This window comes from Chamaea fasciata, unplaced genomic scaffold, assembly GCF_029207755.1.
Source record: "Chamaea fasciata isolate MVZ Bird 193981 ecotype frontalis unplaced genomic scaffold, bChaFas1.0.hap1 SCAF_17, whole genome shotgun sequence".
In the NCBI taxonomy this organism is placed as follows: Eukaryota; Metazoa; Chordata; class Aves; order Passeriformes; family Sylviidae; genus Chamaea; species Chamaea fasciata.
This window is the reverse complement of record NW_027094102.1, coordinates 1383482-1397878: the sequence shown is the minus strand read 5'-3', so window position 1 is coordinate 1397878 and position 14397 is coordinate 1383482. Positions and strand designations below refer to the sequence as shown.

The following is a 14397-nucleotide window of genomic DNA, read 5'->3' as shown; positions in this document are numbered from 1 at the left end:
CTTCCCCTTCTCCAAAGGGTTTTCCTTCTTCCCTTTCTCCAAAGGGTTTTCCTTCTTCCCTTTCTCCTCACCTTGGCTGGAGCTGGTGCGGGGTGTGGGCTGTGCTGAGCACTCCTTGCCCTGCAGTGTCCACCCGGGCATTGCATGTGAGGAGTAAATCCAGACTGAAGGGGATCCTATCCTGCAGTTCATGGCAGGGACCATCTTGTTAAGATCAAATCTCTTTCCGACCTCAGATTATTAAATGAGTCTTTGTGTGGGTTTTTTTTTTTTTTGCTTGTTTGGGGGGGGTTTTTTTTGTTGATGTTTTGGGATTTTCTTAAAGGTTTTTTGTATTTCTCATTAAGCATTCTTGGGCAGTGTCTTGAAAGGATGAAAACACCAGTGGAAAAAACCAAACTCGCTGGGAGTGTATTTACAGTGGAGAAAGAATTCCCAGCCATTGCTGCTGACATTGCTTTCTAACTCCCTCCCCTCACCAGCACAAAATAAAAGGAGCAGTGTAGATTTTTGAAAAAAAAAATCTAAAAAAAAAACCCCGACCTCAACCAAGTCAGTGTGTTCCAGACGTACACATCAGCACTGAGCTAACCCCAGTTGCATCATCCACATTTCAGGCTGGGCCAGGAGGGATCTTTCTGCAGCCAGGCCCGGCTGAGAAACGGCCAGGGAGGGACACATTAACACACAAATGCACTTTTTTTTTTTAAACTTGCATTTCGTGGGTTTATCAGCAGAAATCTTGAAATATTGCAGGTGGGAAAAATGTTGCACAGAGTTTGTAACTTCCTTTGTGTCTCAGCCTCTTTGAGAGCTTTGATTTCTTTCACGTGTGAGGATTTTCTTGCGTGTTTTAAAAGAGGGATTTTTTAAAGAATAATTTGTATGTGTGTTTTTCACAGTCCTTTTATGAGGCTGAAGGGGCAGGTGGTAGTTGCAGAGGTCCTGCAGGCGGGGTGGTGAAGCTTTATTTAACACATGAAATGTTTGGATTTTAGGTGTGGATGCTGACAGGGGATAAGCTGGAGACAGCCACGTGTACAGCCAAGAACGCTCATCTGGTGACACGGACACAGGACATCCATATATTCAGACTAGTGAGTAACACCCACAGCCCTTCTCTCCAGGGGCCAGGCTCTGGGTCAGGAGGGGTGTGACATCACAACCGGGTGATAAATAAAAACACCAGCGGGGTATTTTTATTCCTTCCACCCAGCTTTCTACCCCGAGTTTTTGTTTCTGTGACTGCGTGCCCTCACTCATTGTGCTGCCTGTCCTGGCTGTGTCTCCTCTGTTCCCTCTGGGATTCTTTGCTGTTTTCTCACCCCAGCGAAGCGCACCTTGCTCACTTCCATCCTCCCCCAGGTGACAAACCGAGGAGAAGCCCACCTGGAGCTGAACGCCTTCCGCCGCAAGCACGACTGCGCCCTGGTCATCTCGGGGGACTCTCTGGAGGTAGGGCCGGCGCCAGAGGCTGGGCTGGAGTAACCCCAGTGCCCAGAGAGCAGGTGTAACCCAGGTGTGTGCTGTGTGTAACCCAGGTGTGCCTCAAGTACTACGAGTACGAGTTCATGGAGCTGGCGTGCCAGTGCCCGGCCGTGGTGTGCTGCCGCTGCGCGCCCACGCAGAAGGCGCAGATCGTGCGGCTGCTGCAGGAGAGGACGGGCAAGCTCACCTGTGCCGTGGGTGAGTGGGCAGCCTGGGGGCTCTGGCCGCGGGGAATGGCACCTGCAGCTCCTCCTTGTTAGGGGAACAGTCAGAACTGACCAAAGGAATGGCACCTGCGGTTCCTCCAGCTCGGTGAACAGTCTCACTCATCTCATACCACCTGGGAGTGGTGATTTAGGCAGCGAGGGTTTTGTGGCGTGATAGAGAAGGCGGTTGAAGTTTTGCACGTGGAAATTCAATGCCAAGCTCCTCATCACCCTTTCAGGTGGCATCTGTGCAAAGGAGATCTTGAAGGTGATCAGGTGAAGTGCCACTGTTAATCTGTGAGCTTTGTTTCAGCGCTGTAGGTACAATGCTACCACCTACAAGTGAGATACGTCCATCACTGACCTGGGGGTCTATTAAAACAAAACCTAAGAACTTAAATTCATCATTCCTGGTTAAAATCTTGCTTTTGTTGATTGGGTTAAGTGTTCCTCATAATATTCCAGCGTGGTGCAGATGACTTTGGTGAGGTTGCAGGTTGCCCCTGTTGCTTAACTCCCGGTTTTGTTTGTGCTCTGCCCTGCAGGTGATGGAGGGAATGATGTTAGCATGATTCAGGAGGCTGACTGTGGTGTTGGAGTTGAAGGAAAGGTGAGATTACCTCATGGTTCATGAGAATTTCTGTGGCCAGTTTTCAAGCAACTCTTAAATGAATCCTCAGACATTTGTGCAAGAAAGGGAACAACCTCCCACAAGAATCATCATCAGACCAGTAGTCCTATCACGAGGAATAATTTGGCTATAAAGGAGAGTGCTGATAAAGGGAGTTCTAATTCATTGTTTGGTTCATGGCCGAATCCCTGAATTGGTACCCTCATGGTTAGTTTGGGGGGATTTTAACGCTCCAAGTGCTGGAGTTATAATTACACTGATAAGATATACCCGAGATGCACAATTAAAAAGAGTTTATATTGGTTTGCAAAACAAACTCTGGGTTAGAGCTCTGATTCCTGCACCTGGAGCTGTGTGGAGCTGCAGGGCTGGATTGGCAGCAGCAGACAGACTCCGCTTGCAGTGGGCCAAACTTGTGTGAACTTCTGAGACTGGGAATTTGTGTTCAGCCCTGCCTTGACAGGAGTGTCACGTTAACGTGTGTGTTGTGAATCACAATCCAGAGGCTGCTCAGAATTGGAGGCCAAGGTTCAAATGGGAATTCTCCTCATTTTTTTTTTTTTTTGCTCTTTGCTTAAAACCCTCATTGGAAGGAGAAGTACTGAGGCAATGCTCTCCCTCAGCTAACATACTGCAAATATTCTGTCAGTGATAACTCCAGAATAACACGATATTCTTTGTTTCCAGTGCAGAAACGATCTCACTGTTCCTGTCCTTGCTCTCGTTGCCAGGAAGGGAAGCAGGCATCGCTGGCAGCTGATTTCTCCATCACCCAGTTCAAGCACCTGGGTCGTTTGCTCATGGTCCACGGAAGGAACAGCTACAAGAGGTCTGCAGCCCTCAGCCAGTTTGTGATCCACAGGAGCCTCTGCATCAGCACCATGCAGGTAAAGGGGCTGCCAGGAGGGGCTTTTCAAAGAGAGAGGTGGGGGAAGCCAAATCATAAAGGGAAGGTCCTGTGTCTCATTTGGAATGCTGCTAGTTCTTCCCCTGAAAATTCTCGTGGGTTAGGACTTGAGGGTTGTTACTTTTGATATGAAAACACGTGAGAAAATTCCTGGTATTGGACAAATACCAGCAACTGCTCCAAAGGGTTGATGTTCCATTAGTCTGTCTTCGTTTCAGGAGCTGGGAGAACCCAGTGCAAGAATGCTCCAGTTTGAACAGAGTGTATTTTTAAGCTGTTACTTTTACTGCAGTGTCTCAGTGCCTAAAAAGCTCTTTTCTTTTCTAGGCTGTTTTCTCATCAGTATTTTACTTTGCTTCGGTTCCCCTCTACCAAGGCTTCCTCATCATTGGGTAAGAGCTCGCTTTTTCCTGGTAATGAGGAAAACCTCTGCACCATGAGCACTTTGGGGCTGATGAAAATGCAAGGCATGCACATCTCCACTCTGCTCACAGCACTGCTTCAGGAGCTGCATGGGAGCCTTGTCCCTTCCCAGAGCAGACACTTCCAGAAACCTTTCCAGCAGGAGGTTTGTCCGCTTTGTGAAGCAGCCCATCCTCCAGGAATGTTCCTTTGATCCCAGTAAAAAGCAGAGGGGCAGTTCCGGGCTGGTGTCTGTGAGAGGCAGTGCCAGGAGGAGGGAGAACCCACCCTTAGTTCCTGTCCAGAAACTGCCTAAAAAAGGAGATTGCAGCTGTAATTTATTGAGTAAATAATTTAATAAACCAGCAAATTCGTCTCCATTTGCCTTCTGATGCAAACAGAATCGACCCTGAGCTGAGAGCAGACTTTGGGATGGGCACAGGTCAGTCCTTGGCTCCATTAATAACCCACTGCAATATTTGAACCACTCACACAAGTGAGTGTTCCTGATCAAAAGTCCCTCAGAAAACCAATCCTGATGGTTTTTTCCTGCCTGTAAAACTCTGGTGTGCTCCATTTTCCAGTTTCTATGATGTGTACATTATGGGGCACTTGAAGAATATTGCATTTCCTTTCTGGAGCCTAGCACTTGTGTGCTCACCTCCACCTGAGATAATTTACTGCTCTCCTGCCTTCTTGCCAGGTACTCCACAATTTACACCATGTTCCCCGTGTTTTCTCTTGTCCTGGACAAGGATGTGAAATCCGAAGTTGCAATGTTGTACCCAGAGCTCTACAAAGATCTTCTCAAGGTGGGGGGAGACTCTTGTTTGTGTGTTTTGCTTTGAGGCAAGATCCTCATCTTGATTTGGAGCTCTAAATGTGTAAAGTCAAATCTACTGCCAGGAGACCCAGAACTTTTATCAGGCATTTCCAGGCAAGATTCTGTTAAAGTCAAATTTGAATCAGCAGATAGGAGCAGAATTCCTGGCAGTTGTTTATTGAATGCTGCATGAAATGCAATTTATTAAAAACGGCTGGGCAAGTAGAAGCTCCATTCTGTGGGAAATTCTAGGGATTTAATGTTACTGTTTTGTTCCATAATAAAGGGAAAAGAGAAATTGTTGGGGATTTGGCACTGTCCTGGAGCCAGAAAAGGGACGAGGGGAAGGGACGTGCTCATTTGATGGAGGCAGGAGGTTATCCCAGAGTTTCTTCAATAGGAATTTGACTGGAGCATGATCTGAAGGTTTGCTTGCTGGGCCATTTTTGTAGCTTTAACATCCTAAGTCAGCTCCTTCTCCTTAGACAAAGAAAACTTTATTTTACGTTTACCACAGAAAGATCAGGAAGGTAAATCTTGTCTTAGGTTCTTTTTAAATGGTTTTTTTTTTTCTTCCTCCCTGGAAAATGTTTTGAATAACTGGAGTATGCAGTATTATTCCCTGGGAACATCTTTCTAAGTTGAAGGAAAGGGTGGACTGAGTCTTCCCCAGATCCTTTCCCTCAAGGATTCCTGTTAAACAGATACTCTGAGAAGCACAGCCTGTTTTTCCAGAGCCTCAATAAGTCTCCATCTGGTTTCACTTGGATGTTGTCTCTTATGTCATAAACCACTAATTCTTCAGCCATCCTTAGGCCTGGTCTAAACATAGGGGGTTTTGTGCTGGTATGGCTGTGTTGGCTGGAGATGGGTTTTTAAAAATCTATCTGCCTTCAATATGAGGGTGATTTGTGTGTGTCTAGAAATACAGTATTAACGTGTGTACACGCATATTTCCCAGAGCAGTGACTGAACTCCCGAGGCACCTTTGAGCTGAATTAATTGTGTGTGCAGTGAGGGCCAGGTTGTGCTGGGGGAGCCCTGAGCTTCCACAGCCCCTTCGTGCCCCCAGAAAAATGAGAATAAAGGGGCACTGCCACAGGGCTGCCTGGTTTGTTTTATTTCATATTCTTTCCAAATCACCTTCCAATGATGTTGTTAATTTCTAAGTTGATCAATAAGTGAATTTTCGTAGACTAAAACCCCAATGGAGCTTTGTCTTTTTTTTCCCCCCCACCCAGGGACGACCGTTGTCATACAAAACGTTTTTAATCTGGGTCTTGATAAGCATTTATCAAGGTAAGAAATCAACTTCTGCTTGTGCCTTTAGATGTTGTAGTGTGTGTGTGACTGTCTAAGTTTGGGTATTGGAGGAAGTTAATCAAGGCACGAAATGAATTTCCCAAAGTGTCCTTGCGGTGACGAATAGATTTTTTTTTTTGTCTCAGAAAATACTGGTAGTGCCACCAAAGGGAAAAAATTATCTAAACCCAAATATTGGCAGTAATTGGTCAACCCTGTGATGCAGAATTCAAACCATTGTCCCTCTTCCCATCAGAACCATCCACTGACATTCTGTGCAAGTTCCCTGCAGTGCTGTAGCTGCCCCAGCTGCAGAGCAGAGCTCGTGACTCGCCCCTTCTTTTGGGAAAAGTTCTCCAACCTGTGGATTTTGGGGAAAGTTCTCCAATCTAGGGATTTTCCAGGTTTTTGTCTGCTTGGAAAATGCAGCATCTGTAGCCTTCTGTATTTTATCCGGAAATGGAAGTGGCAATAGTTCTCGTTGCTTCACAGGCATCTGTAATTCAGGGTCAGAGTCGAGCTCATGTTCTTGATTATATCTCATACACTCTAATTAGGCTGCTAAAGCAATTAAGTAAACGCCTTAATTACAATGCAGTTTCAGCAGTGGATGTAGTAATTTGGGTATATATCTAGGAAGGTCTTTTCTTTAATTTTGTCTTGTTTTTTTTTAATCAAGTACCCTCAAACTCAAATGCTCTCTATAGGCATTAATCAGGGAATTGTAGAAAGCAGGTCAATAATGTGGAGCTAAAAGCTGAAGTGGCAAAACTCCTGGTTTTCCAAAACTCTTTATCAACAAGACTCAGAATAAGGGGTCAAAACAAGCAGGTAACTCTAACGAATTTAATTGATGTTGCCATCAGGGAGCGAATGCAGGAGTGTAAAATCTCTGTTCAGCTTTATTTCCTGAGATCTATCGCAGGAGTCCTACAACACAGGGGTCAAAGGCTTGGGATGCTGAGTACCACCCTGGCAAATCCATTGAGAGAACACTCCCAAGGGGTGGAAGGCTGCAGCCAGAGGGTGATGCGCGAGGGGGGAAGGAAAGATTCCTCCTTGAGCTCAGAGCGCTCTCTGGTTACAGGCTTTGGTTCAAGTGACCTCACCAGCGCTCTGCTCCACCACCAGCGGCCAAACAACGGCGCCAGTTGCTAGCAGAGATGAGCCCCACCAAAACCTGAGCAGCCCCAAAGTTTGGAAAGTTCACAGCCGGGTTTGAACTCTGTGGCTGGAGCTTGGGTTCCCTCGCAGGTTTTCCCTTCCGGAGGCGGCCCTGGTGATGGATGTCGGTGTGGATTACTCATGCTGCTCACATGAGTTATTTGTGCAGGTGGCCTGGAGAGAGCCCTGGCCAGGCAGGAGAGGAGCACAAACAATGCCTCCTCAGCAGAGCTTTCATGGGATTCTCTCAGGGGGAGGTGTAAAGGGGAGAGATCTCGGCCCAGGCTGTGCAAATTGGGGCTCACTTGTATCCACTGAGCTTTTCAACACTTGGCTGCCTCTTGGCACCGAGGCAGTGTGGTTGGATATAGAAGAATTGGATATCTTTTAGCTTCTGAGTAGTGACCAAGTGCTTTTGTGGGAGGATGGAGTTTCATGATGTTAGAGATCTCCAGTTGCCAAAACAGCATGTATTAATTTCCTATCTCCATGTGCCTATGAATATGATAGACTGTTAGAAAACTTTAGGTACCTCTGCTGTAACTTTTCCCTGTCTTCTCCTCAGTTCTGTCTCCTAAATAGTAACTGATTCGTTGTCGTTACGTTCATCAGGTTTCATGACAAACAGCCTCGAGACAGGATTGTTTCAGCCTTTCCAAGACCTAACTGTGGGTTTTAGAGCTGAGCCTGGCGTTTGACTGAAACGCTTCCATTCCCTTTGCAGGTAGCATCATCATGTATGGAGCTCTCCTCCTCTTTGAATCTGAATTTGTGCACATCGTTGCCATTTCCTTCACCTCCCTGATCCTCACCGAGCTGCTGATGGTGGCGCTGACGATCCAGACGTGGCACTGGCTCATGATCGTGGCCGAGCTGCTCAGCCTCTCCTGCTACATCGCCTCCCTGGTCTTCTTGCACGAGTTTATTGGTGAGGTTTGGTGCTCTCCCCCAGTCAGTTCATGGCCTGGATGGTGACAGGACTGAGCTGGGCAAAAGGCTCTTGGTGGAGCCAACAGCAGGCACGGTGACGGTGGTACCACAGTAAGCTGTGTGTGACTTCAGGCCACTTGGAAGGTGTTTTATGGTTTCTTCCCACAGCAAAGGGCTAGAGAAGGTAAAGGTACTCAGCAGGCTGTGCTACCCAGCGGATCTCAAACATTCTGTGAGCTCCAGCACGTGTCAGCTGTCTCATGGAGCACTGACCTTTATTTCCAGATGGGAATTTGAGATGGATGATTGAAGTCTCTGCTGTTGAATTGAAAGATTTGGTGTTTTAAACTGGGTGAAGGAGCTGCCTCCTAAAACTTCCCGTACTTTATCTGTTTGTTGGGACCGTTGCCTTATGGGTTTGGTTGGTGGTGTCGTAGTTGCCTGAAGCAGAACTAATCCTATTCCCTGGCTAGAGGAAAAAGGGTGAGGAGTTCCAGGTTCCCCCAGTAACTGTCAAGCTGCAAATATCAGAGCCACGGGCTTGTTCCAGTGTTCATTCAGGAGCCACAAGATGTCACTGCTCCTTCCATAAAGCTCTTTCCTAACTGAAGACCACAGGGATAACTCCCCCCCGGCTGGATCTGTCTCTTGCGTGTGGTTATAGCAGTTCTGCTTTGAAGGATGCTTCAGCTCTTTTTGTAAAGATCCTGAGGTGTTTTGGGTCAGGAGCTGTGTTTGCTGGGCTCAGCCAAGCAGCCGAGGCAGTCCCAGAGTGGGAGGACACGCTGCAGTGCTGGGCAGTGCCAGGAGGAAATCCCTGTTCCAGGTGGGCTTAGGGAGGGCAGTTACCTGTGGCAGCCACGTTCCTGCCTGCTCAGCACATCTCTGCGTCTTCTGGGGAGGAGGAGGGCACAGAGGAGTGAGGAGCCAGGTACCCCGTGAGCTTTGAACTTGGAGCAATGTGGGGCAGTTTTAAGAATTGTAAAACCACAGAATGGCCTGGGTTGGAAGGGAGCTTGAAGATGATCTAGTTGGAACTAGATCTCCATGGGCAGAAGGCAGCAGTGGGAGGTGGAGCTGCTTTCCTGCAGCCCTTCCCAGCAGGTCCTTCCCGGTGTTTCTGACCCTGTGCTCGTTTCTCCATGCAGATGTTTACTTCATTGCCACCTTGTCGTTCCTGTGGAAGGTCACTGTCATCACCCTGGTGAGCTGCCTGCCCCTCTACGTCCTCAAGTACCTGAGAAGGAGGTTCTCTCCCCCCAGCTACTCGAAGCTGACGTCCTAGGGCTGCTGCTGCTGGCACACAGAGACAGGCACTGCCCAGGGCCCAGAGACAGACCCCAGCTGTCCCATAACCAACACGTCCTCAGCTGCCTCAGGAGCCCGTGGTAATCTCTGTCACCTGCTGCTGTGGTGAGACACCTCCAGCCTGCCCTGGACGGGACCTGACACCAAGAGGGAGTGTTTGGAGGGTGGAGGCTCTGAGTTCATCCAGTTCTTGGCACTTTTGCTCTACTTGACTGGGGTCAGATGCATGGAACTGCGATGGCAATGGGTTACTCATTTGCATGGTTCAAAGTCTGTGGAAGCTGCTACCTGACCTTGGGATTTACATTTGACGATTTAAAGTGAATTTTTTAAGTGTCTGCGCCGTTCTTTGGCCTGTGTTACGTCGGGGTTTTTTTTTTTATGTTATTTGTCTTTTTGATTCTAGTAGTTACATTCTTTTTACATCTTGGAAATCCCTTAATGTAGGTGATGCACTACCCTGCTGACAGCCGACTGCTGATTTATGGCACGTTGTCTCCATAACGGGGCTCCAGCCTGTGGGATCTGCACACACGCTGGAGAATCTGAGCCTGTCGGAGATTTTCCTCCCTTTGAAACGTGCTCGCCCCAGTGATTTTGGAGGTGTCCAGCCATTGATAAAGACAGAGAAGCGGTGGCTCAAAACGACAGAATTCCGTTTTGTTGAGCTTTTGTGCTTCCTGTCGAAAGGAGCCGGTGACATAATAGTTTTACTCCCTATTTATTTGTGTAGGAGAAAATTATCTAAACTAAAGCAAATCCTCTTTGGAGCAGAACTTTGCAGTTGATCATCCTTGAAATGTGTCGACAACGTGAGAAGAGCCTCGTACTGTTGTGCAGACAATGTGGCAGACGTGTCTTGAATCCTTGGAGACTGAAAGGAGAGGTCACAGAGCTGCTGCTCCTCGCAGCTCCATGAAATCTGTTTCCTGTTAGTGTGAAACTTTGAGGGTGAGCTGCAAATAAGCAGAGGCACTCCTGGGTGGATGTTTTAATGACGTGCTCCCTGCAGAGAGGCAGTTTTTGGAACCTTGCACTTGCCTGGCTCCAAAAACCAAACCTGAATCACAGGAGTGGGTTCACACGAAGGCATTGGGCATATGTGCAGAGTAAATTTACGCATTTTTCATTTTCAAAAATTAAACTCAGTGAGTTCTGTCATTATTATAATTTTTGGTCCATGTTATAATATCACGAGGAGGGCAACACGTGCTTGGGCTTCTCAGCAGAAGGGCAGAGAGTCACAGGGACCTTTCAGTGCTGGGTTGATACATCAGACATGGACGGGCTTTTAGTGGCAGCCATCCTTGTCTAAGGCTCCTCAGTCTGTGCTCGATTAGTGCTTGCTGTCCTCTTCCCACATCACAGAAACCACGGGCGGAGCTGGCACTGCTTGGTGCCCTTGTTCCCTGGCTGCACAGGAGGGGAAGAGCCCAGAGCTGAGCTCCTGTCCCAGATCAGAGCCTGAGCTCCTGTCCCAAAACAGAGCCCAGAGCCTGAGCTCCTGTCCCAAAGCAGACTAATTAATTCACTGCCTCCTGTGAATTAATTCCTTTTTGCCAGAAAGATCCTTAACCAGTGTCTTCATCATGGCTGGATAGTGTTGGCCGTGCCGCTGTTCTGGAGTCCCCAGATAGATTTCACAGAATCATGGAATGGTTTGGGTTGGAAGGGACCTTAAATATAATCCATTCCACCCCTGCCATGGACACCTCCCACTGTCGCAGGTTGCTCCAACCCCTGTCCAAACTGGCCTTGGACATTTCCAGGGATCCAGGGGCAGCCACAACTTCTCTGGGAATTCCTGTGCCCACCCTCACAGGGAGGAATTTCTTCTCAATATCCAATCTAAATTACCTTCATTAGTTCAAGAACCAAGAATTGCACTTGGCCCCAGGTGGTGACTGAGCAGCCCAGCCCTGTCCCTCTCTCCCGTGTGCTGGTAGCTCAGTGTCCTGCGACAGCAGCAGTGCCAAGCTGCTGTGTGTAAATATTTGAGACACATAAATGGTAGAATTCACTGTTTCCTCGAGTCAATACAGTTTACACGGAGTGGACCATATTTGCAAACGATTAGCTTACACCAAGAAAGGGAGTGAACTGTGATTTCATTTGTATTTATTGAATCATAAGTTCAGTAGCATATTTAGTAGTTGATAGTGATCTGTAGCCGTATTTGGGGGTGTGGATTATGTTCTTTGCAGCTCGTGGTTTTGCACAAGGTAGTAAATCCAGGAAGTCATTTCTGCCTGGAAATACACTGCATTTTTTCAAAGCAGTCAGAGGCTAAAACTGCCACCTAGCAAACAGCAGGAAAGAGGAACACTTCTATTTTTCAAGTTCAGCACTTTACGTTTGCAACCCATTTCTCTTAAGTTATTTAAAAATGTTTTTAAAAGCAAAATTTAAAACACGTGTTCATATTTACTGTACATTAAAATAAATGGATTCTCTGCTGGAAACTTCATCTTTTCCTCCAGTATGCTCATGATTTGTACTTTTGGGGAGTGAGGCGTTGTTTTCTTCTTCTGTGCAGTATCTTGTCTGTGGCCTTAGTGTTCTTCCCATTCCTTTATCTGTGTGGGTTTTGTGCTGTGGCAGTTCACGTGTGACCTGTGTGCTTTGGGGCTGCTCCAGGTGATGCCCTTGTGTGAGTCTCACCATGTTCCTTCTGGCTCCAGGTGATGCTCTGTGTGATTCTCACCATATTCCTGCTGCCCCTGGCTCCAGGTGATTCCCCTGTGTGACTCTCACCATGTTCCTTCTGGCTCCAGGTGATGCCCCTGTGTGATTCTCACTGAGCTCCTGCTGCCCCTGGCTCCAGGTGCTGCCCGTGTGGTTCTCCCCATGAGGTTTTGTGGCACACTCCGTTCTCCTCGTGCACCTCTGCAGCAATTCCAGGTGTGTCACAGCCTCTCTGCCCCCTCAGCTCTGCATTTCTCTTCCACAGAGCTTGTCCATCTGTCAAACGTTTGTTCAGCTCAGCTCGTGGCGCACTGGGAACCCGTCACTGTGTGCTCAGTGCGAGACCAGGACTGGCCGAGGGAGCTCAGGACCATCCCTGCTGTCCCCTCGGGCTGAGCACTGTGCTGGGAGCTGCTCCTGGGGCGTTTTCCTGTGCTCTCCTGAGCTGTCCCAGCCCAACCCCGGGGCAGCCTCAGCCTCTGGAGCCGAGGGAAGCTGTGCTGGAGCTGAGCTGGGTTTGTCAGGGAGCCCCAGGGCAGAGGGGGGATCCCTCCGGCTGCTCTGGGGGGTTTATTGCAAGGAAGCTTCAGCTGCATCCCAGCCCCCTGCTTTGCACAGGCAGGGATGGGAACCCCTGAGTGTCCCAGGCTGTTCCTGTGGGCTTGGGCTCATCCCACAGCTCAGCCCAGGAGGAGCTGGGCGGGCTCTGTGTTTATTATTAGTTATTTCAGAAGTGTTAAACTCTTATGATTTGCATGAAATCCTGTGGTTCACAGCTTTGCCAATATGGTCCATTACTACTGCCTATGACAAGCATACTTATATGCCTTTGAGAACATTTTTAATTGTTGAAATTGTTTTAAAAAGAAAAAAAAATCAGTGTTAAGTTCATTTAATTTTTAATGGGGAAATGGATTCTGGTGTCAAAGTGGTATTTACTGTGATGCCGATGTTTTGTACCTGTCATCCAGCTAAACAACCTGTAAATACTCCTGAGTCAAGAGAAATATGAATGCCAGTTATTTATTGTTCTGTGGAGTTACATGTCGCAGATGTGTGAGAACTTTAAAAAAAAAAAAAAAGGGAATGTTGTAAAACAAGGTGGAAAAAAAAATAAATTTTATGCAACTTCTTTACTTCACCCCTGTATGATGCAGCTGGTCAGTGACCAGCCCCAGATGTGTGGGGATTGTCAGGGAATGGAGAAGTTGTCCCGTGGGCCTTCAACCTGTGTGTGGGAAATGCATATCCAAGAAATGGTCAGAGCTGCTTAAATTCTTTACATTTTCTTTGAAATTCTTTCTAGAGCCAGTGTTGGTTTTACCAGGGGGTGGTCATGGCTGCTGGCAGCCGCTGCTGGGAGTGAGGAGGGAATTTTCATTGGAACACAGATACATCCTGCCCTGGGAAGAGCAGTGATGCAACAGCATTAGGGAACAGCTATTTTGGGAATGTTCTCATCCCTTGGACATTCGATTCAGTGAGTGGCTCGGCACGAGAGCAGTCCCAGGGTGAGGGATGGGGGAGAGGCAGGATTTAACACTGAATGTTCTCCACAGGGGAGACGTCAATAATGCTGAGTACCAAAACAGCACAGCAATTTTCTACCAAAAATGTGATAGAGCCATAAACACTCTTTAAAAAAAAAAAAAAAAAAAAAAAAAGGAAAATTCAGAATGCAATTGGCTAAAGTAAACCTCTGACTTGGGAGATGTTTACTGAAAGCAGTGATAAACTATCCCTCGGATCATTGACCATCTATGGAAGGCTTTCTTTTAAATTCTGTAGGGCGCAGATGCCCTTTTTAATGACTAACTTCTTTTTGGTAGAAAGTAGTTAGTGCAGATATTAAACAAGCCATTTTTTGTGATGTTTGCACACATCAAATGAATGGTGTAGGCTCCAGAAGTCACAGGAACAGACTTTGCTCCCAGGTGTTACCAATTTCCCACTCTAAATGGGTTACATAAGCCCTGGTTAGTGGTTCCTTTAATTTATGGACGGTTTCTTTTTAATGGTGAAATGTGTAATTAAAAAAAGCTCGAAATAGCTTTTCTAAACTCACTCGGGAAGGAGAATTTCAGCAATTTTTTTTTTTTTCACCCAAACATTGCATAATAGTAGAAATGTCAAAGATTTCCACGGGGTTTCATTTCATCCTTCATGTGGCTGTGGTCATGCAAGAAGTTTGAACACGGCAGGGGCTGGCAGATTTTTGGAAGATCACACGTCCTGGGCTAAGTTTTCAGCCTGGGCTTTACCAAGGAGTGCCAGTGGCCTTGTTTTTCACGCTGGGGCTGTGTTGTACACTGGTGTGTCTCTGTTGTTCCTTTTTTCTGAGAGGAAGGAATAGGTGCTGGCTGGAACTGGGCGTCTCGCTCTGGGCCTGATGGAGCTGGGGAGCTCCTCCCTGCACCATGAACCATTTGGGGAGAGGAAAAAACCTCATTTTGTCCTGCTCTGTCTTCGCCTTCTGATGGCTCAAGCCACGACACCTGCCACTGCCTCTCCTCCCCTGCATTGCTGTGGCATTAAATATTGTCTCACATCT

The 14397-nt window shown here is 47.4% G+C and overlaps 1 protein-coding gene across 2 annotated transcripts in view; it reads left to right on the top strand.

Moving 5' to 3' along the window:
* The window catches only part of ATP9A (ATPase phospholipid transporting 9A (putative)), a 49089-nt gene extending 36107 nt beyond the window's left edge, over window positions 1-12982 (top strand). For both annotated transcript variants that reach the window (XM_066198647.1, XM_066198645.1), the window contains exons 19-28: window positions 999-1097; window positions 1366-1455; window positions 1542-1686; window positions 2240-2304; window positions 3057-3212; window positions 3560-3624; window positions 4338-4446; window positions 5699-5756; window positions 7648-7851; window positions 9002-12982. In XM_066198647.1, coding sequence (XP_066054744.1) covers window positions 999-1097; window positions 1366-1455; window positions 1542-1686; window positions 2240-2304; window positions 3057-3212; window positions 3560-3624; window positions 4338-4446; window positions 5699-5756; window positions 7648-7851; window positions 9002-9138 — 1128 coding nt within the window. In that variant the 3' untranslated portion in view covers window positions 9139-12982. The remainder of the gene's footprint in view (window positions 1-998; window positions 1098-1365; window positions 1456-1541; window positions 1687-2239; window positions 2305-3056; window positions 3213-3559; window positions 3625-4337; window positions 4447-5698; window positions 5757-7647; window positions 7852-9001) is intronic.
* The last annotated feature ends 1415 nt before the right edge of the window (window positions 12983-14397 follow it).